General features: G+C 36.4%; 1 protein-coding gene across 9 annotated transcripts in view; it reads left to right on the top strand.

Annotated features, from left to right (window-relative positions):
* The window catches only part of FHOD3 (formin homology 2 domain containing 3), a 740,814-nt gene that overhangs the window by 576,128 nt on the left and 138,962 nt on the right, over nt 1-25,724 (top strand). For 5 of the 9 annotated variants that reach the window (XM_074203815.1, XM_074203817.1, XM_074203814.1 and 2 more), the window contains 4 exons: nt 12,955-13,059; nt 15,148-15,525; nt 15,949-16,023; nt 23,664-23,777. In XM_074203815.1, coding sequence (XP_074059916.1) covers nt 12,955-13,059; nt 15,148-15,525; nt 15,949-16,023; nt 23,664-23,777 — 672 coding nt within the window. The remainder of the gene's footprint in view (nt 1-12,954; nt 13,060-15,147; nt 15,526-15,948; nt 16,024-23,663; nt 23,778-25,724) is intronic. The other 4 variants (XM_074203820.1, XM_074203819.1, XM_074203818.1 and 1 more) reach the window with 2 other exon arrangements.

The raw sequence follows: 25,724 nt of genomic DNA, 5'->3' as shown, positions 1-25,724 counted from the left end.
CCAAGCTTCTTTGTGAAATAAGACTTTTCAAAGGCATAGGAAGTCATGCACTCAGAGGGAAGAGATGAAAAATTCTTCCTTTTTAAATTATGTTTGTGACCGTGACCTTAGCAAGGTCAAATACAATTGCCAGTTAGGCTCTCATGTTTCTAAAGCAATTGGACACTGCTCAAGGATATTTCCAGAAAGGTTTCCAATGTTGCCATCTCTTCTTATTGGATATCTAATTACATATTTTCAGGGGAAATGGGGAAAAAACCCCTTTATTTTAGTGTAGAAGTTGTTTCTTTCTTTATAATAGTTGAAGCATAGAGAATCTCAGAACTTTGAAGCTGTCAAGAATCACAAGATCATAGATTTAAGTCTGAGAAGCTCATTAAAAGGTCAAAGAATCCAACCCAGAAATGAGCTGTAATCTACTCTACAACCTTCCCAAAAGACATTCAACCTCCATTTGGAAACAAACAAACAAAAACCTTCCTGAAGAGAAAGATCTGCTCATTCTACCTTTGAATAGTTTTTCCTTAGGGGGAATCCAAATCTGCCCCTTTGTAACTTCCAGTCACTGCCCTACATGACCAAGCAAAACAAACCTAATCCCTTCCTATACTTAGAGATCATCCTTCCCCAAGTCTGTTCTTATTCAAGCTAAAATGCCTTGGATCTTTCAAACAAGTGTCATTTGATGTGGTCTCCAGCCAACTCACAATCCTCATTATCTTCCCCTGGATATACTACAGACTTATCAGACTTATACTTGATTATAAAACTCAGGGCTTCTTTTATAATGCAGCAAATAACCTACTGTACAGGACTGTGAGGATCAGTTGACATAAGGGATGTGGAAGCAGTTTGAAATTATAATCCTATTTGAATATGCAATACTATTAAATTCTTTCTACCGTGCCTCAGAAATTTACTCAATATGTTATTTTTGGCACAAGAGAGGACCCAGGTACAGATACTTATTATCTACATGACCTTAGTTGAATTATTTCATGTCACACTTCAGTTTTTACTCTGCATAAAAGGGTATTGGACTAGCTGGTCTCTAAAGATACTTTTATCTCCAAAGTCAGTAATCTTTTATAGCAAGAAGGTCCAGCTATGTTTACCTAATACTTGCCAGAAGATACTAATTTGTAATTCAAACCTATCTACACAGAGACAGGCTGAAAGATGTATTTAATAACTAGGTTGAGACCATGGAAAACAGAACAAGCCCAGTTATGGTGTAATTTGCATAACTGGTTCTTTGGATTTTGATTTTGGAATATAGGCCTGTTGGACAACTGTCCCAGTCCATCATCTATCACTCTTCAACCTTACATTCATGAAGTTTGGGATCCAGAGCTATTTTCTAGGGACTCTATTTCACATGGGAATTAGCAATTGCTCACATTTATTTAGCACTTTAATGTCTCTAAAATGCTTTCTCTGCCACAATGGGATCAGGTAGAATGCTGTTGTCCTTCTGTTAGTCAACAAGCATTTTTTTAAGCACTAAATTTTAGGCACTGTGAAAGAGATGGTGATGAATACAAGGAAAAAGATAGTCCCTGCCCTTAAAGAGCTTGCATTCTAATGGTGGGTGGGGTAAACACACTCAATTTTTGTTCTGAAGTCAGGAAAATAAAGAGTGACTCTCCTGAAATTTCCTGAAAATGGAGATTCTGGGAAGAATTCACCAGAGAACTATATCAGGGTAGAGGGGAAAGGCAACTGTGTCATGGTGACAAAGTCCGGAGAATGAAGGATGGCTGTTCTAGGCCCTTTCTCAAAATGGAGGTTATGGGGAGACTATTTACATGAGGAAACTGAGGCTTAAAAGATTAAATTCTTTCTCCTAAATCATATAGTTAATAATAAGTGGAAGAACTAAGACTCAATTCATCATTCTTTCTATGACACCACATTGCTATCCTGGACACCTCACTATTCCTCAGATTTTTTTTTTTCAGTTGCTTCAGTTCTACTGATTTTTTTTCTCTTGAATGTGGATTAATTTTGTTTCCAGTATTTGGGCTATTATTTTGAAATAGGCCCGGGGCACTTATGTTAAGATTGTTTGTTTCTTAAGGTCTAAGGAAAAGTGATCCCAGACTAATACTCTAAACATACAATAGTTGAGTCAGCTTTGAAAAGAAATTTACTTGGAACCTTAGGGACACTTTTCTAAATGAAAAATTAGCCCTAAAAAACTTGGACAACCCATAGGCTCTTGGGGGTATTGTGACAAGTACAAAAGAGGCTTGAAGTCTTTTGGAAGTGGTGGAAATACCTGATGGGTTCAGGCCATTTTCATCAGCTCAGCAAACAGCTGATGTATTTAAAATGCTAAAACTCAAGAACCCAGAATATATGAGGCCCCCTTGAGCTCATTTAAAAAAAAAATCTAAAGGCAAAACAAAGCAAAGCAGAATTTTTGGAAAATCCTCATCCAGGTGAAAGCAAAGTCAACTGAATCAATTCTTCACAAGTATACCATTAATGAAAGGGAGGCGATCCCTGTTTTATAAATGGGGAAACTGAGACACATAAAAGTTAAGTTATTTGACCAGACTAGTAAGTGTCTCAATTTGAACTCAAGACTTCCTGACTCTAGCACTGCATGTTCACATTACATTTAACTATCTTCTAGCCGGGCTAATACTAAATGATTAGGTATTTACAGGAAGTTGTGATGTCATAGGTGGGGCTTCACAGTGTGTGTGAACCCTCCAGGCCCCTATTCCCATAGACAATTATTTCCATAAGAGAGAACATACCCAGTCTGCCAGAAGTCACCCAGTCTTTCACTGTTGTATCAAATTCTTTTTTCCTGGCCTACATAATTTTCAGGTCAGACATTCAAATCATCATTGCTAGCAGGCTGCAGCCTGCTTACTTTGACCACAACTCCCTTTCCATTGCTCTTTGGGTTAATTGTTATTTTGATTCTTTCAAGATTATAGTTTCATAATCCATAGCCTTATAGCTGACCCCCAAGAGTATTAGTATTCAAGATGGGCCTTTGTAACATCAAGCAGTTTGGGATAATTAAGTGACAGTACAGTTTCCCAAATAAGATCCAGCTCACTCCTCCAACTCCTCATTTCTGGACCCAATCTCTGCCCATCTCTAACAGGTCTTCATGATATATATTAATGGCTGGACTCAATAGACAGCTAATCCAGTTCCTTGTCATAATCTGGGCACTAGTAATAGTAATAATGACCAGTTCAGTCATCTTGTCATCTTCATGTAGCTTATTCATGCCTTTGCAATGCTATCCCGTCTGCCTGGAATGACCTCTCCACTCCTCTCTGCCAATCCCTATGCTTCATCTTTTTAAAAATCCAACTCAGAATTCACCTACTTCAGAAATCACTTATTGCTTGACTCCCCTTGGACTGTTACCTCAGAAGACACCCCTTAGTGTGACATACCATTTCAACATTTTCTGGATGGTACAACATATATTTATTTGACCTTTATAATCCTTAAGCTATTGTAAATCCACATAGCTCACTTTTCATTTTCTCCATATTTTCTATGCAGAACAAATGTAAGGAAATAATGAGTAGACTATTGGCTCCATTTTCCTTTTGATGGATGTATTGTTAATATGAGAAAAAGAGATGTGGGTGATAAATTCCATTGGCCTCCCATGTGGTTTGTAACTGACTCATATGGTGGAAATCTCATTAGGCAGATGCAAAATATTTCTTCATTGGAATCGTTCTTTCCATCCTTTGAATTCAATTCAAGAAACATTTATTTAGTGCCTACTGTGAGCTAGGTACTGGATAATCTTCCCCTTTTCTGAATAATTAATAAATCAGCTTTATGCTCTTTGAAAGTTTATTTATTTTTGGTCATTCTAAGAAACCCATTAGATCTGTACCCTATATTTCTTGTTGTTAATTTTAAAATTCTTTTCACCCTCTTCTCTTATAAATTTTGATCCTTAGCTCTTTAAATAGCTTTTGGGAAATGTGTACCTTGGCAAAAATGATTAACAAGAATACAAAATTGCATGATAGTTCTGAAGGTTTTCTTTTTCCCTGTAATAATTTTTTTTTAAGTTGCCATCCTCAGGACATTGCCTTGACTTGTTTTCCAGTAGCCAGACTAGACTTGTGATGAGTCAGCCTCATTCACTCTCTTATCCAGGCCACCATGTAACAAATACCAGGAATCTGAAAGATGGTTGACTGAAGCCAGGGCTGTTGTCTGTGTCCATTAATAGTTTTATTTTTCTTCTACATGAACTGGGCCATATGAGGATCAAAACTTGAGCCTAATCCCCCCAGCTGTTAGTATTCTTTCCCTCCTTAAATATTCTTAGTACATTTCTTTGATCCTTTCTTTGCCTTCCTTACTTCCTAACTCATACTTTTCTGTGTATGCTTTCTGTCTACACAATCAACTATAAGCTCCTTGAGCACAGGGATAGTTGGGTTTTTTTCTATAGCACAGGACATTACTCATAGTATATAAGTGCTTATTATTATTATTATTATTATAAATGAATTTCTAGTTAAATTAAGTTTTACTACTAATCATTAGCATTTGTATACCACTTTAAGATTCACAAAGCATTTTACAGTTATCAGCTCATTTGATCCTCACAGTTATCTCAGGAAGCAGATACTACTGTTACCTGATTTTTACAAATAAGGAGTTTGTTTCAGTTTTAGGGAGACATTAAGGGACTTGACTTGCCCACTGTTACATAGCAAATAAGTGTTAGAAATTACATTTGAATTCAAGTCTTTGTGACTTCAGGTCTCACAGTGTAGGCATTGAGCCCACCTTGTTGTTCAGTTATGTCCCATCTTTTGTGACCTCATTTGAGATTTTCTTGTCAAATTTACTAGAGTGGTTTGCCTTTTCGTTCTTCAGTTCATTCTGCAGATGAGAAAACTGATGCAAACAGGGTTTACTGACTTGCCCATGATATCACTGATATGCTAGTTGATTGTCTAAGGTTGGATTTGAACTTAGGTCTTCCTTATTTGAAACCTAGGTCTCTATCCATTGAGTTAACACTGTTCATTGGGCCACCTAGTGCTCTTAGCATTTTTTGCATTTTTAGAATCATACTTTAACTAATGGAACTTTGAAGCCCAGGTAGTTCCAAATTTATTATAGATACGGTCATAAAAATCAAATATTCTTCATATTTTCATAAATTAGAATTAATTATTAGATTATTAAGCCCAAGATTAATATAGGAATTCCATCATCACCAATTCTATCAGAAATATTTTGTGTCATTAAACAATTTTCACTTAGTATAGCATCCTGCATTGATCCCTTTCAAACAAAAATGGTGGCAAGAATAACTTAATTTCTAATTCCCCAAGTTCTAATTCCCCAGAGTTTTCTAGTATTTCCTTTCTTCATAGAATGGCTAGAAGTTTTTTTCACTCTGTGTTATCTTGAAGGAATCCTCTCCTTTCACAGTCCTCATCATCATCAGTCAACTTTTTTGATGCCCCACCCCCAGATTTGCATGGAACCTGGAATTTGATATGTGATACCTTAACTCTAATGTTGGGTAAAATGCTAGTCACTGACATATGGAATCTTTTATATGCTAATATTATCTCTGTAATGGATGAATGATATATCTGTTATTGTCACTATAAAAACATGTTCACCTTACACATATTGCTATAACTAATAATTCTCATTTAGCAGTTCAACAAGAAAGAACTATAAACTCTCAGGTTACCTCTAAAGGTAGTTCTGGAGTAATTCAGTTCAATAAGATTCTGCAAACACTTACTAACCATGTGGAAAGAGTCTAGAATCAGGAATAACTGAATTCAAATTCAACTTCAGACACTTACTAACTCTGGGACTGTGGGCAAGTCATTAATCCCTATTTACCTCAATTCCTAATCTGTAAAATGGGGACACACTGGAGAAGGAAATGTCAAACTACTTCAGTAGTTTGTCATGTAGATATGAACAACAACAATAATTTGTTTGGGTAGGCAAGGAAAGAGTGGAAAAGATTGGACAAGATGCAGCTTTGCCCCGAACAACAATTATAATCAACAAATAGGACATTTGCTCAGGTGACGCACTTGTGCATTGAGAAACACATTAGAGACATCCATCTAGGGAAGTGAGAAGAGTTAATCCTCTATGTCAGCTCTCCAAAAACTTTTTGAATCCAGATTCTGTCCAGTAGTGGTCCTTTTATCCATAAATTTGCAATTCTTATTTAGCAAAATATGGGAAGAAGGAAGAGGCAGTTAGGGTGACTCAGTGGATAGAGCTTCCTCTACTCCCATGACCTTGTGTATTGTCTGAATAGGACCATATATAGAATTTATCTATGTGTACAACCCTCTTCTGATAGACTATAAACTTTTGGGAAAGGATTGTTTCATTTTTGTCTTAGTATTCTCAGCATTCAAGATAGTGCCTGTCCTGCCTCGGTCTTTAATATGTGGTTGTTGATTGATTGATTGATTTGGGCAGCTTCAGAAAAAATGATGAGAACAATCTTATGACTTGTCCTAAGGGAAACAGATTGGATTTATTTGGGTATTTTAAATTAACTTGGTACATGGGGATCCCTTGAAAGACTGTCTGGAGAAGTTGACAAATATAATTTGCTCATGTCGTGAGGACATAAGGATGGAAGTGACAGATACAGGATTATGAATGGCATCGAATCAAACAGCAACATTCTTTGACTTATTATTTCATGGTGATTTTTCAGCAGCCTCTTCTGTTGCCTTGTAAAGCTTTTCTTCAGGAATAAAAATTAAATCAATGTTATTTGCTGTTTGTTTATATAATATTGTTGTTGATCCAGATAACAATAGCTCATGTTCAAAGCTGTTCTCATCATAAAAGCTAAGTTCTCAGGACAAAGAGGAAAGTTCTTTCTCAGGCTGAAATTTCATACTTGTGACCCACAAAGAACATGTCTGTTGTTGAGGAATTGGTTTGTCAAGTCTGGGCTGTGGTCTGAATTTTAAAAATAGACAAACAAAAATAAACCAAACAGGCTTTAGCTCTGGAAGGGACCTCATCCTTCATTTTTCAGGTAAGGAAACTGAGGTTAAGAGAGGGGGGAAATAGCTTCCCTAAGATGTAAGCATTAAGTAGCTGAGCCAGAATTGAGCCCAAGTTCCTGAGTAGGAATGTCTTGCTCCTGTCTCTATGTCAAGATAGGCATGGGTCCTTTTTCCACTACTGCCTAAGGATTGCTTCTTTGGAGTTGAGAGTGAAAACTGCTTTCACTGCCTTATTAGCAGATCTCTAATGGAGATAGATGGCTCTTTGTGAGAGCCAGTATCACTTTGGTATGAATTTATTTAAAAATAAAAGCCTGGGTAGAAGGACCATTCAATACAAGCATGTATATTTTCTTATTATTTCTTATTTCTATAACTGTGAATTGTATATGATGCTTCTATCACATGACTGAAATTTTATGTGTATTTCTACCTATATATGATAGTAGTAAACAGGATATAGCCTAATAAAAATCCAAATGTGACTGTGTTCTCAAGATGTAGTATCAGTGAAAAGGTTTTACTATATTGTCAGAGGATGTAAGTGAAAAGGTGGTGGTTTTATTTCTAAATTAATGTAGTTATAGAAGCCTCAGACACTTGAGTCAATAGATTACTAGGTATTAAGGCATTTTCCTCCAAATTATAAACAATTCCTTGATCAACTGGAAAGAAATAGAGTGCTTTGTGCATTGGATGAAAACAGATGATGCCACACAGGAAATATTTGTAATTGACTGAAAGAACGAGACATACCTATGGACATATGTATAAAAAACACCTATATGTATAAAAAGAGCTGTGAGTCCAGAGGTGGGCCAGCCCAGTTTTCAGATTTGAAAATTCTAGTTAGAGAGTTGGATCTAAGCCAAGAAGACAAAATTGATCTTGAAGGAGGAGTGTGTTTCTTTCTCACATTTCCCCTTTCTTCATTGACTACAATGTTATAGAAAGTGGATTAAAAAGTAGACAGTGAGTCCTGTTGGAGTAAGAAAGATCAGAACAGTAGTATACTTACTTTTCAGGGAACAGAATGACATTTTGAGGACAAAGGAATATAGGATATAGGTATAAAGGAATATAGAAAGACAATCCCCTGAAAGAGAGCAATGTCAAAGAGCATGACTCCTTCCACCAGAGAAAAACTCTTGCTTGAGATTCAGAGCTATGAGCTACTTTTTTGCCACATGTGGCCGACTCATGTGATTTACTATCATCTCCCTATAAGTTTGAGCTCGTTTTTCATATGGACCCCTAAGTATTTGGGGGAGAGTTTGTTGTTAGAGGGAATGTTTGAATGTTGGAGGAAATATTTGTTCTGATTATTCTTACTATATCATTTTATCAAATGTCTTAAAAGCTAATTGAGGGGCAGCTAGGTGGCGCAGTGGATAGAGCACCGGCCCTGGAGTCAGGAGTACCTGAGTTCAAATCCGGCCTCAGACACTTAATAATTGCCTAGCTGTGTGGCCTTGGGCAAGCCACTTAACCCCATTTGCCTTGCAAAAAAAAAACCTAATTTAAAAAAAGCTAATTGAGTCCAACTGACTAATTGTTAATGGGAAGTACATGAAGGAGCAGGGTTGCTTCTGAATAATACAAGTGGAAATCCTGCCTAGGTGGATTACCCAGAGAAAGAGAAAAAAGAGAAAAAAAAAGAAAAAATGCTCCTCTGAAAATACAACAAGACAGTGCCAGTGAGATTGGGGATCAACAAATAAAAGTTAGATCCTATGGAAATAGCAAACAAAACAGCCTCTTCCTTCAAGAAGCTTACATTTGGGGAGAGGAGGGATTATAGCATGAACATAAATACATACAAAATAATTTCAAAAGGGGAAAGAGAAGGAATAGCTGAGGTATATGGGAATGGGAAGGTGATCAGAAAATGCCTTGAGGGAGGATTGGTATCTGAATTGTTCTTTGGTTTGGGGGGGGGGGAGGCTGGGGAAGTATGGGGAGGCAAAGATGAAAAGGAACTGTATTCCAGAGGAGGGGAACTATTTGTGCAGAGGAACTGAAATGAGAGGTGGCATGCTTTGCCTAGAGGATAGATGAAGAACAATTTGATAGGAATGGAGGGTTCACTGAAGGATAGAAATATGAAAATAGACTAAATTAATGAGACTATGAAAAGGAAAGTTAAGGAACCTAAGGACTGAGAAAAGACACCCATAACCACACCTCTAGAATGGAGAAGACCCAGGAAATTTCAATCATAGTAGATTGTAACAACAGTGACTATGCTAGTTACTGTTCCATCAGAAAGGGAGGGGAGGCAATTTTTGCACTCTATTTTTTTTTTTAGGTTTTTGCAAGTCAGATGGGGTTAAGTGGCTTGCCCAAGGCTACACAGCTAGGTAATTATTAAGTGTCTGAGACTGGATTTGAACCCAGGTACTCCTGACTCCAGGGCTGGTGCTTTATCCACTACACCACCTAGCCGGCCATTGCACTCTATTTTAAGCAAAGAAGCTCTCCCTTCCTTCCTGGACTCTCAAGCTGTTGTTCCCTGCTCTAAGATGATATATGACATTTTAGAAAAATAGCAAGTCCCACACATCAAACATTTTTCAGCTGGTTCACTTAGCAACTCTTCTTAGAAACCTTTTCCAGCCTAGCATGCCTTAGAGACCATAATGCCCAGCTTTGTCTTATAAGAGCATATAGTTTCACACTCAAGTTGATACCCCAGAATGTCATAATAAAACACCACTCAAACAGAAAACTGAACAAGATCTTAAAACAGATTTTCAGTAGTTTCATCACATACAGTTACAAACAAATAACTCCCCAAAAGAAAAGTTCTGAAATCTTTCCCAGAAAGGGATTCCCCTTTTAAAAACAAGGTTTAGTTAAATGTTCATTTGAACATGTGTTTGGGGTTAACCAGATCAGGCCGTAGGAAAGAGGCCAAGCAGGAGAGGATGTTGGAGGCAGGTTTCCAAGCATGCTCATTGCTGTTCCTACTTCCCTTCATGGTCCCAAATGGTTGGAAACATAGAAGTGGGGCTGAACTGCATCCCCTGAGGACTCTTGAGATTTAATACAGTTTGGTCTGACTTTGAGCATTACATGCATTCCTGCAAAGTGAATACCAGAGAATCTGAGAGATGGAAGTGACCTTGGAGAAAATCTGGTCCAGCCCTCCTTCTTTTACAAATGAGGAAACTGAGGCCCAAACAGTTTTAATCTGAAGAGCCAGGACTATGGGAGGCAGAATGATATTGTGGAAAGAATAGCAGCTATGAAGACATGGGATCTAAGTGACAGCTCTTCCATTCACGTCTATGTATTATATGTTTACCAGTTTTGTGGCCTCATGCATGTAATTTCCCATCCCTGCCTCTGTAAGTAGTGCTAGTCAAATGGACAATTCAGTCATATGGATTCTGTACTCAAAAAAAAAATTAAATGTTAAAGTAAACCATACACAGTTCTTATTTTACTGGAAGTTCTTACTGATTCTTTGAGGCTTGAATGTTAAAGTAGCCACATTGGTTTTATCATTGTTCCAAGTATTCAACGTAACCAGATAGCTGGAAGGTCCACCTGGAAATGCTATTCTGCACAGAATACACCATACAAAGTCATTCACCTCAGGGTAAAATAGGCTCAATATCTTAAAAAGAAAGTTCTGAAGACTTTTTCAGACTTTTTTAGAAATTATGTAAATTTTTAGACAAAGAATCACTAAGAGGTGAGCACATAATATAGAAGTCAGATCAACTTCCTGAACTGTTTTTTTTTTATTTTGTTAGTTTTTACTGACTTTGCATCTGTTAGGTGAATCACAACTCAACTTGTCCTAAATGGAGTTCTCTCCTTCCACACCTGCCCTTCTTTTAAACCTAGACATTTCTCTTGAAGGCATTCATCATTGTCTGTCACCGAAGTGTGTGAACTTGGTATAATTATTGATTCCTCACTCTAAATCACCTCCATATTGAGTCTGTTGCCATTTTCCCCTGCCATATCATCTCTCACATTCATACCTTCTCATCCATTCACATGACTACCATCATAATTCAGGTTTTTATCACCTATCACCTGGAGTATTGCAAAGACTCTTCTAGTTGTCTCTGCCTCCAGTCTTTCTCCACTCCAGTATGTCTTCTATATAATTGCCAAAATGCTTTTCCTAAAGTGCAGATCATATCACATTCCTCTATTCAATAAATTCCAATGGTTCCCTATTGTCTGCTTCTTTGGGGCATCTGAAGTCCTTCAGTTATCCAGGCAGCCTATTTATGCCTGGAATGTACTTCCTTCTTGCCTCTGTCTTTCAGAAATCCTACAGCTCTGAAAAAGCTCAATTCAAGAGCTTCTACATGAAATCTTTTCTTATACTCATAGTAGCTAATGCTTTTCCAAATTATCTGATATTTTTTGGTGGGGTGAGATTCTGTTTTGGCTTTATGTATATGTGTGTGTGTGTGTGTGTGTGTGTGTGTGTGTGTGTGTGTGTGTGGTCTGCCTGTACTAGATTATAAGCTTCTTGCAGGAAGAAACTGCTTCCCTTTTGTCTTCAGTTTCCCCATGCCTAACAGTTCTTGAAATATATGAGGTGCTTAATAGATTCTTGTTTGATTTTTTAATTGCTTTATTTCCTTAGGACCTCAAATTCCTCATCTGTATAATGGAGGAGATTGGATTAAATGATTTTTCTGATTCTTACAGCTCAAAGACTGCATTCTTTCTATAAATGCTGTGAGACTTAATTATTTTAAGGCAGACCTTTTGTTCTTTTTGGAAATGGGGAGGGTTTACATTAGCAATAACCTAATTTCAACAGCAATAGACAGTAATTTCAGTAGCATGTGAGCAAAAGAAAATTGCCCATTCATAGTATGTGTTTGACTAGACTAGCTGAAAACAGTGTCAGGACCAGACTCTATGTCTTAAAAACTATATTCATCATCTTCTCAAAGTATATCCATTGGATCAGGAAGTCAAAGGAACATGATATTTTACTGGTTCACATATAATTAGGGGGTGGTTGAGGAGAGCCAAATGCTAGGATAATGATTTAGGGGGGAAAAAAAAGAAAGACTTTAGGACTAAAGGGTAAAGTCAATTCTCTGAAACTATTTTCCAACCCTTAAATTTACATATAGTTAGAGTCCTTTGTTTTAGTAAACTTAGGAACTAGATATTTGGAAATGAAATTCTGTCTTAAATCAAGCCCATAGCTATTATTAAAGCATGGGGCAGGAATCATAGTAATTTTAGAACTGGAAGGGGACATGAAGACCCACCTCTTTCAATCTTCTTTTGTTATGGGAGAAGAAAAATAGGCCCCCAAAATAGGTTTTACCTAAGTCCTAGGGTCACACAGTTATTTAGTGGCAAGACCAGGACTGCAACTTTGGACTCCTGACTACCAGACCCAAATAAAAAAGTCACAGAATAGTTATAGGTATTGACTACTTAACTCTCATTCCGACAGCAACTTTCCCTAAATTCAAGGCTTGTATATTGGCATCCAGATCACCTACCAGAGAAAGTCTGTCCACTTACTAGCTGGCATATGGGTTATTGCCACCCCATCACAGTATCATAGTTTGAGCCAGAGAGAACCTTGAGTTCACTTAATTCAATCGTTTCATTTTACATATAAAAGAAATTGAAGGCCATTAAGGTTAAATGATTTACTCAAAGGCACACAAGATAATAAGTGACTATCTAAGAACTCAACTGAGTTTAACTTTAAATCCAGGACTCTTTCCTCTATATCTCTCGGCCTCCTGTAATTTAAAATTTCTTACTATGGGTTTCATCTTTTCTACCAGTCATGTGTGTTGTCTTCATCAGTTTCACATTTTTTCCTTCCTTCCCTTAATGTTTTCTGCAGTTTATTTGTATAACTCATCATTCTTCCACCTTGTCTCTTTCTATATGCATATCTCTTTTCTTGGCTTTATATCAGAGAGGAGGAGGAGGAGGAATTTGAAGAAGAAGAAGAGCAACCGATCACAGAACCCAATTCAGAGGATGAGAGGGAGGAAGATGTCTCCTGTCAGGTTAAAGACAGGTACTATGGTTGTGTGCACTCCCTAAAATCTAAAAGTTTCAAAACTAATTCACTTTACTAATTTGTCACTGATGGCCTTTTTAGTCAACTGGTCTATATTTCATTTGTTAAGTGACAAGAACTGGAAGTAACTTTGCAAGCAACACTTTCGTTGTACAAATGAGGAAACTGAGACCCAAGGAGATTAGATAACTTCCCAAGGTCACATAGGTGGATTTGAATCTAAATCTTTTGATTCTAAAGAAAATACTCTTTCCACTGTGCCAAATTTCAATTAGTTTTCCATGCAGCCTTAGTTTGCAGAAATGATTGAATATTTTTGTTATAAAGATACTATATTTATTCACCAATTTTATTTTTTCAAAAATTCAATTCAACAACACAAATTAGGCATCTGTTATATTAAAAGTACTCACTAGGGAAATCCAGAGGTCCATATACCCTCTCTCCTTATCTCTATCCCATAGAACCCTTTTCCCCATCAGGTTGTAGCTCAAGAGTCAGTTTTTTGCATGAAACCTTTCCTGTTCCTCTCAACAACTAGTGTTCTCCCCTACATACTACCTTGCATTTAACTTTTATTTTGCATAGATTTGTATTTATTCCTTTTATATTTGGGTGATATATGGTTTTAAGGAATTATATTTGTATGTATATATATGCATATTTTATATATTTACATATACATCTTTAGTTAACTATACAATATATTATATGCTCATACAATCATATATAAAATATAAGACAGGTTATCTATCAAATATAAGTCATATTTAGATAAGTGGGGATGATAATATCCTCTGAACAAAACTCATTTGTATTTTAGTAAATTTGAGTGTAAGACATTTTTTGTTTAATTGGCCTCTTTCCAACAAGCACTATACAATTAAAAATCAGAACCTTATTATCCTCTAAAGAATAAATGGTTTTAAAAAATACAAATAATGTGATGTGGTAGAAAGAGTGCTGCTTGAAACCAGAAGATCTGGGTTTGAATCCTAGTGATGACATTTACTACCTGATTAATAAGCTGTTCATCCTCCTAAATTTCCCTTTCCTCATTTTTAAAATGAAAGAGTTGGACTAGATTATCTCCAAGGACATCCAACTCCATATGACCCCAAGATCCTTTGAATTCTGAAATATAACCTATAAAGAATAAAAACTAAATCACACATCTTAGCTTACAGCCATGAGAGCTCAAAGGCCATCTGGTCTGCCTAACTGTATTGAAAAGAAAACTGAAACCCAGGTAAAATTCAGTGGCTTGCTTAAAATGATTATGAGAAACAAGGAATATATCTATATCTATATATCTATATCTATCTGTCTCTATATGTATATATGCATATATATGTATATGGGATGCTTTCAGATGAAGCATTAATTCCAATATCATGATCAATACAATTGTGGCAGAATCAGATATGCCTAAAAGAGTTGATCATTCTGATTGACTTTAACTCAATGAATAGGATTAGCAGTAGGCAAACTTAAGGAGTTGGGAAAATTAAACTGCAGCTTCCCTCCAATCTTTGTTTTCTGTACCTCCTTTTACCCTGCCTGTTGTCACCATTACCTTTCTCTGTTTGTGCTTCACTCCTCCTCACTTTCAGAAAATGATTTAATAGATGGTTTGTATACATGTTACTTAAAATACTTGATATCTTCCCTCTCCTTGCTTTATTTTCTCTTAATAAGTAATGAAGTCTGTTTCACCTAAGACAAAGAATGAAGCTCTAATTATGTAATTTGAAAGAAATTTGGGATACAAGGTAGAAGGGAATTTGGGGAACTGGGAGTCTTCTGGACAGTCTTTAAAACACACCATGTGGCTAGCTATCTGCTCCCAGTATTCATTAAACTGGATCTGCTTGGTAATATCCTCTCTTGGTTCCCAAAGAGACTCCCCCCAGTGACTTACTGTTAGATTTATGTGTATAGTTCTGCTACCTGGAAATGGACAGAACTGGACTCAAGTGGTATTAACTTTAGAGATTGCTTTGATTTTCCTTCTGCCCACCCCTTCCTTTTTCAAATTTGTTTCCTTATTCCTCTTCTTTCCTCTTCTATAACTCTTTCTTCTAGTGAAGTCAACTCTTCTTCAGAGTTAAATCAAGTCGAGAATGATCATATTTCAGAGAGTTCTGAAATTTCAACTGTCATAAATACAGTGATTCCAGAAAAGTGGATTCCTCCAAGTGTTAAATCAAAGAGCCCGTCTTACACCTCATCATTTGTGTCTGGTTCATCTCCTGGAGCATCCCCCCATCATTCTTCTCATTCACCATCCTCATCTGCCTCAGCTTTTCCTTCCTCATCAGCATCTGCCAGTCAGAAGGCATCTCCAGTGGTAGAAAAGTTGCCATATATACCACATACTCCTTTTCACCTTTTCTCTTATGATTTTGAGGATTCTCCTTTAACTGCTAAAGAAAAGGAAAAAGACATCCAAAAAGAAAACAGGTAGATTTTTCCATGTTCTCTAGGTAAAGGCATTATTTAGGACTCATCCAGGAACATGAGCATCATCTTTGTAGTTGCTTATTTTATTTGACTCCTTCAGGATTTGCAGTGAATTTCATTAACTCAGAGGTCAGTAATCACTACAATATAAGAATGTCTTTATATCCAGTCCAGTTAAGCTTAGTTTGAAGAAAGTATAGCCTACAGAAAGACTGGGTAAGTAGAATTGATTTTGATATATTCCTTTTGTTAATACCCCAGTTTAAAGAACTGCTGAGAAAAAATAATAGATTACAAAAGGATATTATGACATAGTTACACATTTTGCAACCACTTTGGGTACATATAAGAGAAGCAATGTGATAATACCACTTTCTGAATGACATAATCTGCATAATATATACATTTTCCTTCCTTCAACAGTGCATCAGACCCTGTACATTTGAACAAGTACCCTGATTCTGATCCCTACAATTTTCGGTCTTTTTCTTCTAATAGGTGGGTGTCTTTTCTTCTTTTTTCTTTTTCTACTCTTCTGTTTTTTTCCTATTTCATGTAAATTTAATTAAATATTACTCATTACACTTTTTTTTCACAAAACACTCAGTTCAGCTCAATAAATATTTATAAGTACCTACTTCCAGGCACTGTGCTAAGTTCTAGAGATACAAATAAGAAATAAGAAGACAGTCACTTCCCTCAAGGAGCTCATAATCACATAAGACAACACAGAAAAGGAAGCTGCAAAAAAGGTTGGGGGAAAACACTAAAATATATTCAAGCCATGCAGCAGAAGTACAGATAGAAAATGGCATGAGAGTTAAAGTTTGGTCAGTTAGGTTTTTATTATATTTTTAAAAATTGTTAATTTTGTAATGGAACTTGTCTTTTTCCTTCCTTCCTTCCTTACCTATTACTTCTTTATTCTTTATTTCCATCCAGATTCATTTATTCACTTCTCTCATCTGTAGTCCACAATTGCCCACAACATGGTCATGGAATATACTCTAACATGTAGTATATTAGAAGTTATTAGAGGGGCCCAATGCCTCAGTAGCAAGGTCCTGGTTGTCTCCTGGTTGATTTCTCTGTCCATCTTCCTGGTTTCCTAACATGATGCTTTGATGTTAACTTTTTTCTTTTGCAAGGCAAATGGGGTTAAGTGGCTTGCCCAAGGCCACACAGCTAGGTAATTATTAAGTGTCTGAGACCGGATTTGAGTCCAGGTACTCCTGACTCCAGGGCCGGTGCTTTATCCCCTGTGCCACCTAGCCATCCCCATGTTAACTTTTGATCACCTTTCCTAATCAGGCTCCTGATAGTCTAGATTTCCTCATCTGTAAGATGAGAATTGAATTAGATTTCCTTATCATATGTTAAACATGATTATACATGTACAACTTTTACTAGATTTGTTCCCTGCCATGGAGGGAACAGGAGAGAAAGGAGGGTGGTAGAAGAATGTACACCTCATGAATTTGCAACTGAATGACTGTTGAAAACATTCTTTGCATGTAATTGGAAAAATAAAAATTTCAATTGGAAAAAAAAGATTTTGTTTTCAGCTCTTAATCTCTGACCTTTAGGTGATGGATAGAAATTTTGATTCCTTGCAAGGGGGGGAAATCCAGATCAAGGTGGTCCTGGAGGAATCATTCAGTATTAAATTTTATTCAGACAAATGGGCTAGAGGTGACTTCATTATAGCAGCCATCACTGGTTAAGGACATTGGTTCTGAAAATGCAGAAACCTTTATGACTCCTCCTCTTACCTTTTATTTCAGTACTTCCCTGGTCTTTTTAGTGACCTTGCTTTATCAAGACCAGGAAGAAGGAAGGAAGGAAGGAAGGAAGGAAGGAAGGAAGGAAGGAAGGAAGGAAGGAAGGAAAGAAGGAAGGAAGGAAGGAAGGAAGGAAGCAAGGAAGGAAGGAAGGAAGGAAGGAAGGCAGAGAGGGAGAGAGCAAGCAAGCTGTGTTGCCCTACTGGCCAGTTTCAATTGGGAACCTAGTGGGGTAGCTACTAACACTACTCATAGAGCTTGTTGTTTGTTCTTTGTTCTCCCTCACTTAAATCCAATTTACTAAAATGTGGTAATAGGCTGAATAACATGCCAACCAGTGCCAGCTCCTATAACAAAATCACTTGCAAAGTTCATTTGTCAAAGCAAAGTTTCATGCTAAATGTTTGTTTTTTTCTGGGGCCAGACTCTCCACTTGATTAGAGTCCAACAACCCTATCTTTGGTATTCTTAGTCTATTAAGGATCAGAGATCAAAAAGTAGATCTAATCCAACTTCATCACCTAAAAGATGATGAGATACAGTCCATTAGGAGCCCTTTGGAAAGGGTGATCAAGTTCACACTGCTACTTATACCATGAAAATTCTTTGCCAAGGATAGCTGCCTGGTAGCCTAGTATGCAGCCAAATTCCACTGCATAATGCCAAACTTCTAATCCTTTCTTGTGTTATATATATTTTAGTTAATCTGGTGAAACTCATGAAACTCATGAATTCCTTCTTAAAACAGTGAGACTTTTTAAAAAAAATCATAATTGAAGGAAATGCTGAATTTCAGGTGTAAATTTTTTTTCTATCCCAAGTTCTTAAACCCCCTGAAATCTCTCCTCCTTTTTGGAGTATGTGAACTCCAAGTTAAGAATTGCCCCCACCCACCTCCATGCCTTTTGGAAGATATTCAGGGAAACATGAGAGGCCAGAAACCATATTTTGAACAGTGGCTGGATGGCTACCCAGCCCCAGGGGTGAACCCTGATTTGAGAACCTCCAGTCTATGTCCTCTCAAATACTGGCCTCTGCAACAGTCAAAGCTGAAGCCCCAGAGTAAAGTACCCTCAATCCAACTTACAGACTGGGAGAAGTGAAAACTCTGTCCCAGTAAAATGAGCAGCTACAAAGGCTCTGCTTGAGTACCACAATTTAACCTTTAATACTAGTAGTGGTGGTGGTGTGGTGATGGTGGTGGTGGTAAGTAGTAATAATAATAATGATAAATGTCTATGGATAACAGGTGTTACATTTGTAAATTTATGTCCTTTCCTTATAAATAATGAGTGTTAAATTTTTATCAGAAATTGGCAAATTTTTTAATGAAATCTCTGATCTCCTCCCATAACCCCAGCATTGCAGCACTTGGCCCTTTTGCTCTAAACATTCCACTTTGTCTCCACAATCACTTGATGGTAGGTGGAATTTAACATCTGATTTTTCTCACTAAATCCATAAAAATCAAAGAAGGTTGATATTGCTTAAGAATATGAAGTGTGAGATTTTATTGAAGAGATCTGCAAATATCTTATAGCACTGGCCCTGGAATCAGGAGTGCCTGAGTTCAAATCTGGCCTCAGACACTTAATAATTACCTAGCTGTGTGGCCTTGGACAAGCCACTTAACCCCACTGCCTTGCAAAAACTAAAAAAAAAATGTCTTACAGCATCTCTGAGCACGAAATACTGTTCATATTTGTTGAATTTTCTAGTATTCAACAAGAATAGTTTTAGTAATAGTTAATGCTATAGTGTTTGATCCTTACATCATGTAGAAGTGGTTTGACCATTTGTTATGTTGCCTGTGGTTGATTAGATGGCCACAATGCCAGTTCTCTTTAGTCACTAAGAATATGAAAATCACTAGACCATGTCTTCAACCCTGGAGTCGAACAGGTGCACCATCCCCAATGAGCCATAGGCAGACATAAATAATGGCATTATTAAAATCTGAAGCCTCTAAGCCTGAAAATCTCAGCTTCAGCCCTGCTCTCCCCTTAATTTTTCTGAGTAGCAGTTTGGATCATTTGTTGGCCCAGACTTCACAACTCTCCTTTAGCTTTTCCTTTCCACTGATGCTGACTTCAGAGTTACCCCTGCCTTTTGTCTGTGACTTTCTCCTTTTAGTGTTTATGCTTTTCCTTATCTATATGACCTCTTTTCTGACACTTCTTTGGGAATAGCCTCAGTCTTTTTTTGACATTGATTCTGGATTTTCCTCTGTAGAATTTGCAGTTAAACATTAAAGGGTACCCATGCTCCTCTGAGTTGACTGATAAAGCAACTAAACTGGATTGAACAAGGGGTAATGAAATCAGTTGCTCTGCAATTGGTTCTTTTGGCAGCCCCCAAAATAAGTCAACTAATTTTATTTCAGTCAAGCCATATAGATACATAATGGATATAACAATCTCTGAGGGAAATCCAATTTTTAAATTTTTTAAAAGAATTTGCATGACTCATATATATGAATTAGAGATGAAATCTAGCACAACATGAAGAATACAAAAAAGGAGGAACAGCCCAGAGTATGGATGAGGATCTGTTCAGAGTATCTGCTGCATTTTTCTTTCTCTCTCAACTTTCCTAGCTAGTATTCTCTTCATTCTTCTTTCTTTTGTCTTTCACTTTCCCCCCATCTACCCATCTTATGCTTGGAGCATACTGGTGTCTTCCCCTCTGAGATTACTTACTATCTAGGAAGACTAATGTCATTATGGAGTGAGGTCTTTACTTGTATCTGAATTGGATTTGTGAGGCAGAGCTATGCAAAGTCATCAGCCTTACTCTCTTCTCTAGTCATCACATTCCAGTGATAAAACACAACAGGATTCAGCTCCTGATGTAGTGGATGACCTTGGCCTTTCTAAATTAAGGTGATGTCTTTGGTTCTTTTTGAGAATGAAGGACAATCAGTTACAACTTCTCATATACATATCCACTTAAACCCACCACTATTCCCTCAAATCCTGGAGTTATTACAACAAAAAGGGGAAGATCTTGATGGTCTTCTGGGATATTTTTCTCTTTTTCCTACTTTTGAGATTAGCCATTTGGGATTAAACAAGGTTAATATTAAAGGTTATTTACTATGTCAGAGGCAAAAGGGAAGTCTTGCCCTCTGGGAAGTCTTATTATAATTCTGATGAGGAAGACAACATATAAATAACTACGTACATAAGATCAGTTGCAATATACAATGAGCTGGACCCCCAGACTTGAGTGAGAAGAGATCAATCTAGATCCCATTTGGAAAGTTAGCTTTTTAATAATCTCATACTGCTCACTGCCACAAAAAACCATCTCTTAAATATCAACAGAGCCCTGGTGTTGTTATATGACTTTCAATTGTAAAGTATTATTATTATCTAAAAAAATTTTTTTAAATGTGAATAACTCAAAGATGATGAAAACATGCATGATTACAGTCTATAATTCCTAGTGATTAAGACCATGATACTGGAAAGCTAGTAGAAAACTTTTCTAGGTAATTGCGATAGATTCATTTATTATAACAAGAGAAGGAAAGGACCATGCACTTATTTATTTATTTATTTATTTATTTGCTTATTTGCTTATTTGCTTATTTATTTATTTTATATTTTCTAAGGCAATGGGGTTAAGTGGCTTGCCCAAGGCCACACGGCTAGGTAATTATTAAGTGTCTGAGGCCGGATTTGAACTCAGGTACTCCTGACTCCAAGGCCAGTACTCTTATCCACTGCGCCACCAGCTGCCCCCATCACCACCTAGCCACCCCCCATGTATTTATTTTGGAGGAAAAAAGGAATTAACATGTTTAGCTTATAGTTTATAGAATTCTGCAAGACAATAAGAAGCCACCATGATTCAATGGAAGTATGTGAACAGTTGGGAAGAGAATAAAAAGACTAGGATTTTTAGATGTGTTGTGGGTTTCTGCCTGATGAAAAGGAAAAGAAAATTCCCAACAAAATTAGGCTATCAATCCAAGGAAACCGAACAAGTCAGCTGAGATAAAGGAGTGGGGGAGACAAGACATGGGAGATAAGTTGCATAGTTGAGGACATCTGTTCTGTATAGAAAAGTTTTCTTTCATGGAAGCTTTTTTTTTCCTACATGGAAAGCTCAGGGTTAAGGTGACTTTTAGCTTAGTTTTTCTAGCAGTGAGACAGAGTAGATAAAGTTCTGAATCTAGTGGTTGTTGTTTGTCCTTTCTTGAAGAGGACTAATGGCATCATGAGGGTGATACTAAATTCTGTATCAGGAAAATATGAACTAAATCCTCCCTCAGACTCTTATTAGCTCAGTGATATTAAGAAGTCACATAACCTTTGTTATCCTTAGTTTCCTCCATCAATAAAATAACAATTACCTATAAAACCCATATTACCTATAAAACAATAATTACTTCACAGGTTTGTTGTAAGGATTAAATTCTATTTTATATAATATATAAATTGTAATTTATATATTATATAAATGTGTAATCATTTTTATGTATCATTTAATCCTACATATGGATCTTTTATTCCTTTTTCTCTCTCTCTACATATATATTCATTTAATCAACATATGTATACTTCTATTAAGTGCTCTATGAACTCTAATGTGTTACATAAACATTGGATTTTATTATTATTACCTTCTCTCTGAAATATGTATGAAAAATCACTGTTCTGGATAGCAAGATATTTGAGCAGAGTGTGTTTTTAATGATTATCACATATCCAGACAGTTGTTCATAAGTCAAATCAGGCTCTAGAGTGAGAATTATTCTGATGGGGAAATAGTCAATATGGGCTTTATGAGTGGGCTAAAGGCTAAAGTAAATTTAATATATTTAGCCAGTAACTCATGATGATCTGTATTTACTCCATGGAAATTTTTCATGCTGTGATTAATGGTTAGTGAACAGTGCCAGTTGATAAAGGACATCTGTTTTTGAAGAACAAAAGGAAACCTTGGGATATATTCATGTTCTGTAATTGTCATGTAAGTTAAATATGATTGTAAGGTGATAAAAATGGAAGACAACTACGTGGTTGTCCTTTTGGCTCCATACACAGTTGCATGAAAACAATGATACAATAGTCTGTAGGGGGATAAATGATCATTCCAGAAGCTGTGAAAATAGTCTCTTATTTATCAAAAAGCATATATTATAGTTGGGTATTGTGCACGCGTGTGTGTGTGTGTGTGTGTGTATGTGTGTGTATGTGTGTCTGTGTCTGTGTCTGTGTGTGTGTAAGTATATGAATAGATATTTAAATTCCTAGAGCTTTGTTTTTTTGTGGATTGTTTTTCTCCCTAGAGAGAGATGTGCTTTTAACTATGAAAAAAAAAAGAGACTTCTAAGAGAATAACACCTCCATGTATTCCTGAAAGGGAGAACATGATTCATGTTATAACCTGAAAGAATTTGGATTCTTTTAACTTGTGACATATGTGTTATGAAATAATTTGCATGTACATTTGTAATGAAATCTGGGTAATAATCCTAGTGGTTTTCTCTAATTTATTCAAAATGAACCCTGCTGTCTCATGTTCTTGGGCCTTTCGGCTCCTTTCCTAATGATCAATTCTCACGTCTCAAACCAGTTAATAAAACATTCTCAGGCCTCTTCAAGTAGCACTTTCAGTTATATGGTTTCCTTTTCTTCTCATTTAATTTCATTTTTCCAGTTTTGTTTTTATTTTATAAAGCAGTTTGAACTGAAGAATATTTTGGGTGGTGATGTTCTTACTAAGCTATAGACAACTGGGTTTCTGAGAAAAAAGAAGGAAAAGGAAAAAGTGTCTACTATGTGACAGACATGGTACTAGATTACTTTTTACAAAAATTGCATTTGATCCTTATAATACCTCTGAAAGGTAGTTGCTGTTTTTAATTTCCATTTTACAGTAGAAAACTGAGGTAGGCAAAGGGTAAGTGATCCACTGAGCCACCTAGCTGGTGGTTAGATGTGCCTTATATTCCAACTGAAGGGAGATATTCTTTAATTGAAATTCAAAAATTAAAGAAATTATAACACTGACCTAACCCAGAGTAAATCATCAGGTGCCATGTTTTCAACCATGCCAGGATTCCCCTGTTAAGTATTTATGGGTTAAATCCAAGGTAATGCAGCTCTTCCCTTTTACAAGGATCCTATGTGCCCTCCTTTACAAGTTCCACTACTCCATAACCACAGCCCTATCTTCTTCCAAAATGCAGGTTTAGTAAATATCAAGGCTTAGTTGAGGTGGCCTGTAAGGGCAAATCCTTTTGCTTCTATGTAGGAACCAAGTGGCTTTGCTATACCTTATTTATTTACCAACTGATGTTCTTTCTTTCTTTTCCCATTCTGCTTGGACTCCTGGATTCATCAGATATAGCAACTATGGCAACAGCTCTTTTCTCTCTACAAGAGGTTATTCAGGATCCAGTGCACCTACAACACCTACTTCATCTCTCTCACCGCACCAGGAGGCCAAATCAGAACGGTTGGTAACTGATGAATATGTCAGGACTTTAATGATGCCATCATCTAATGGCATAGAAAAAAAGTGAAATTTTAAGAATGGAACATTGCCAGTAAAATTATAGGAGGGAACTGAGGAAATTAGAAGATGGAGTGGTGAAATTTTAAGTGTTTTTCTTTAAAGAAAACAGTTCAAAAGGAAAAAAGTTCTCTTTAATCTCATTCTCTCTTTCCCTTATTTGACCAACATACTGTATGGATTATTACATTATTAAAGGTTAGATATTAATTGCATTTCTCTATCTACTTTCCATGAAAATTATTATTAAATGCTAAATCCAAATACCTTAATTTTTTCTTTAAAAAATATAATTTTAGGGGTGGCTAGGTAGCACAGTATATAGAACACTGGCCCTGGAGTCAGGAGGACCTGAGTTTAAATTCAGCCTCAGACACTTAATAATTACCTAACTGTATAGCTTTGGGCAAGCCACTTAACCTCATTGCCTTGAGAAAAAAAAAGAAAAAATATATACATATATATATATATATATATATAATTTTATCATATGTACCCACTTTTATTTCCCTATTGGAAAGACCCTTAGAAAAAAATAAAGAAATCAGGTATCCATTAATTTTTTTAGTAATTAGTACAGGAGTGACCAGAATATATCATGTATATCATGGAGCAAATGATCCAAAAGTTCTTGTATTTTCTCCTAAAAGAGCAAAAGAATTTTATGGCAACATGGAAGGAATTCCACTTGGCAGGAAACTCCTTGCTACAAATATTCCAATTTTACATTGGTGTGGGTTCTCTCTATCCTGGTTGCAATGGCCAAAAGATTCATCATGAATGTCTACCCTATTCATGTTAAATAGCTTCTCTGAATAGCCTACCTAAATTCATATGAGCTGGCCCTGCAGCTTGGTAGGACTTGCCAGATAGTGATGTCTAGGGATACAGTGGATATAGCACTTGTCCTGAAGTTAGGAAGACCTAAGTTCAAATCCAACCTCAGACACTTACTATAGCCTGTGCAAGTCACTTCAAAACAAAACCAAAACAAAAATCTCTGTTTGTCTCAGTTCCCCATCTGTAAAATGGGAATAATAATAGCACCACCTCTCAGTGTTGTTGTTAAGGAACACATGAGCTAATATTTGCAATACTCTAACATAGTGCCTAGTATATAATTAGTGCTATTTAAGTGTCAACTTACTATTGTGCTCTCCTGGCATAGCCTTCACAAGCCCAGACTCATCCATGTACCTCAGTGAGACATTGAGGAGCCCCTCAATCAAGTAAGAAAGGATTGAGGATGTTAGAAATGAATGCTTGCTATTGGAAAGAATTAAGTCAAAGAATGAATTTAAAAGTATGGGGTAAATGTTTTTCATTATATTACATCAAGATCAGTTAAGCTATAGGACCTGAAAGTTTCAGGTTTAACGATTCCAAAATTAACCTCGAAATCATGAAGTTATCTGGTCCAAACCCCTTATTTTAGTGAAACCCACAGAAGAGACATGATTTGGATTCCATAGGATTGTAAGAGACAACTAAATATAGCTGGGTTTGAATCCTGCCTCAGATACTTAGTGGTCATGGAATCACAAGCAAATAGTTCTAAGAGCCTCATGTTTCTCATGTGTTAAAAGGAAATATAATAATACTTTCACTATAAGTCTCAAGAGGTTGTTGTAGAAAAAGCATATTGCAAACAAAAAGTACTATATAAATACAAGTTTTCTTATCATCATAGGGATTTAGATATGGAAAGTATTTTAGGGATTAGCTAATCCTAATACCTTTAGTTATTTTACAAATACATAATCTGAGTCCCAGAGATTTTAAGTGATTTGTTCAAATCACATAATTAACTAATGAGAGACCCAGAGTTAGAATCCAGGCTAGAACTTTCTACTTAAAAAAGTCTCCATAGACAGGATTTTTTTTAATCTG

Source organism: Macrotis lagotis, chromosome X (assembly GCF_037893015.1).
Source record: "Macrotis lagotis isolate mMagLag1 chromosome X, bilby.v1.9.chrom.fasta, whole genome shotgun sequence".
NCBI classification, from domain to species: domain Eukaryota; kingdom Metazoa; phylum Chordata; class Mammalia; order Peramelemorphia; family Peramelidae; genus Macrotis; species Macrotis lagotis.
The sequence above is the reverse complement of the archived record's forward strand: the minus strand, read 5'-3'. Positions and strand labels throughout refer to the sequence as shown.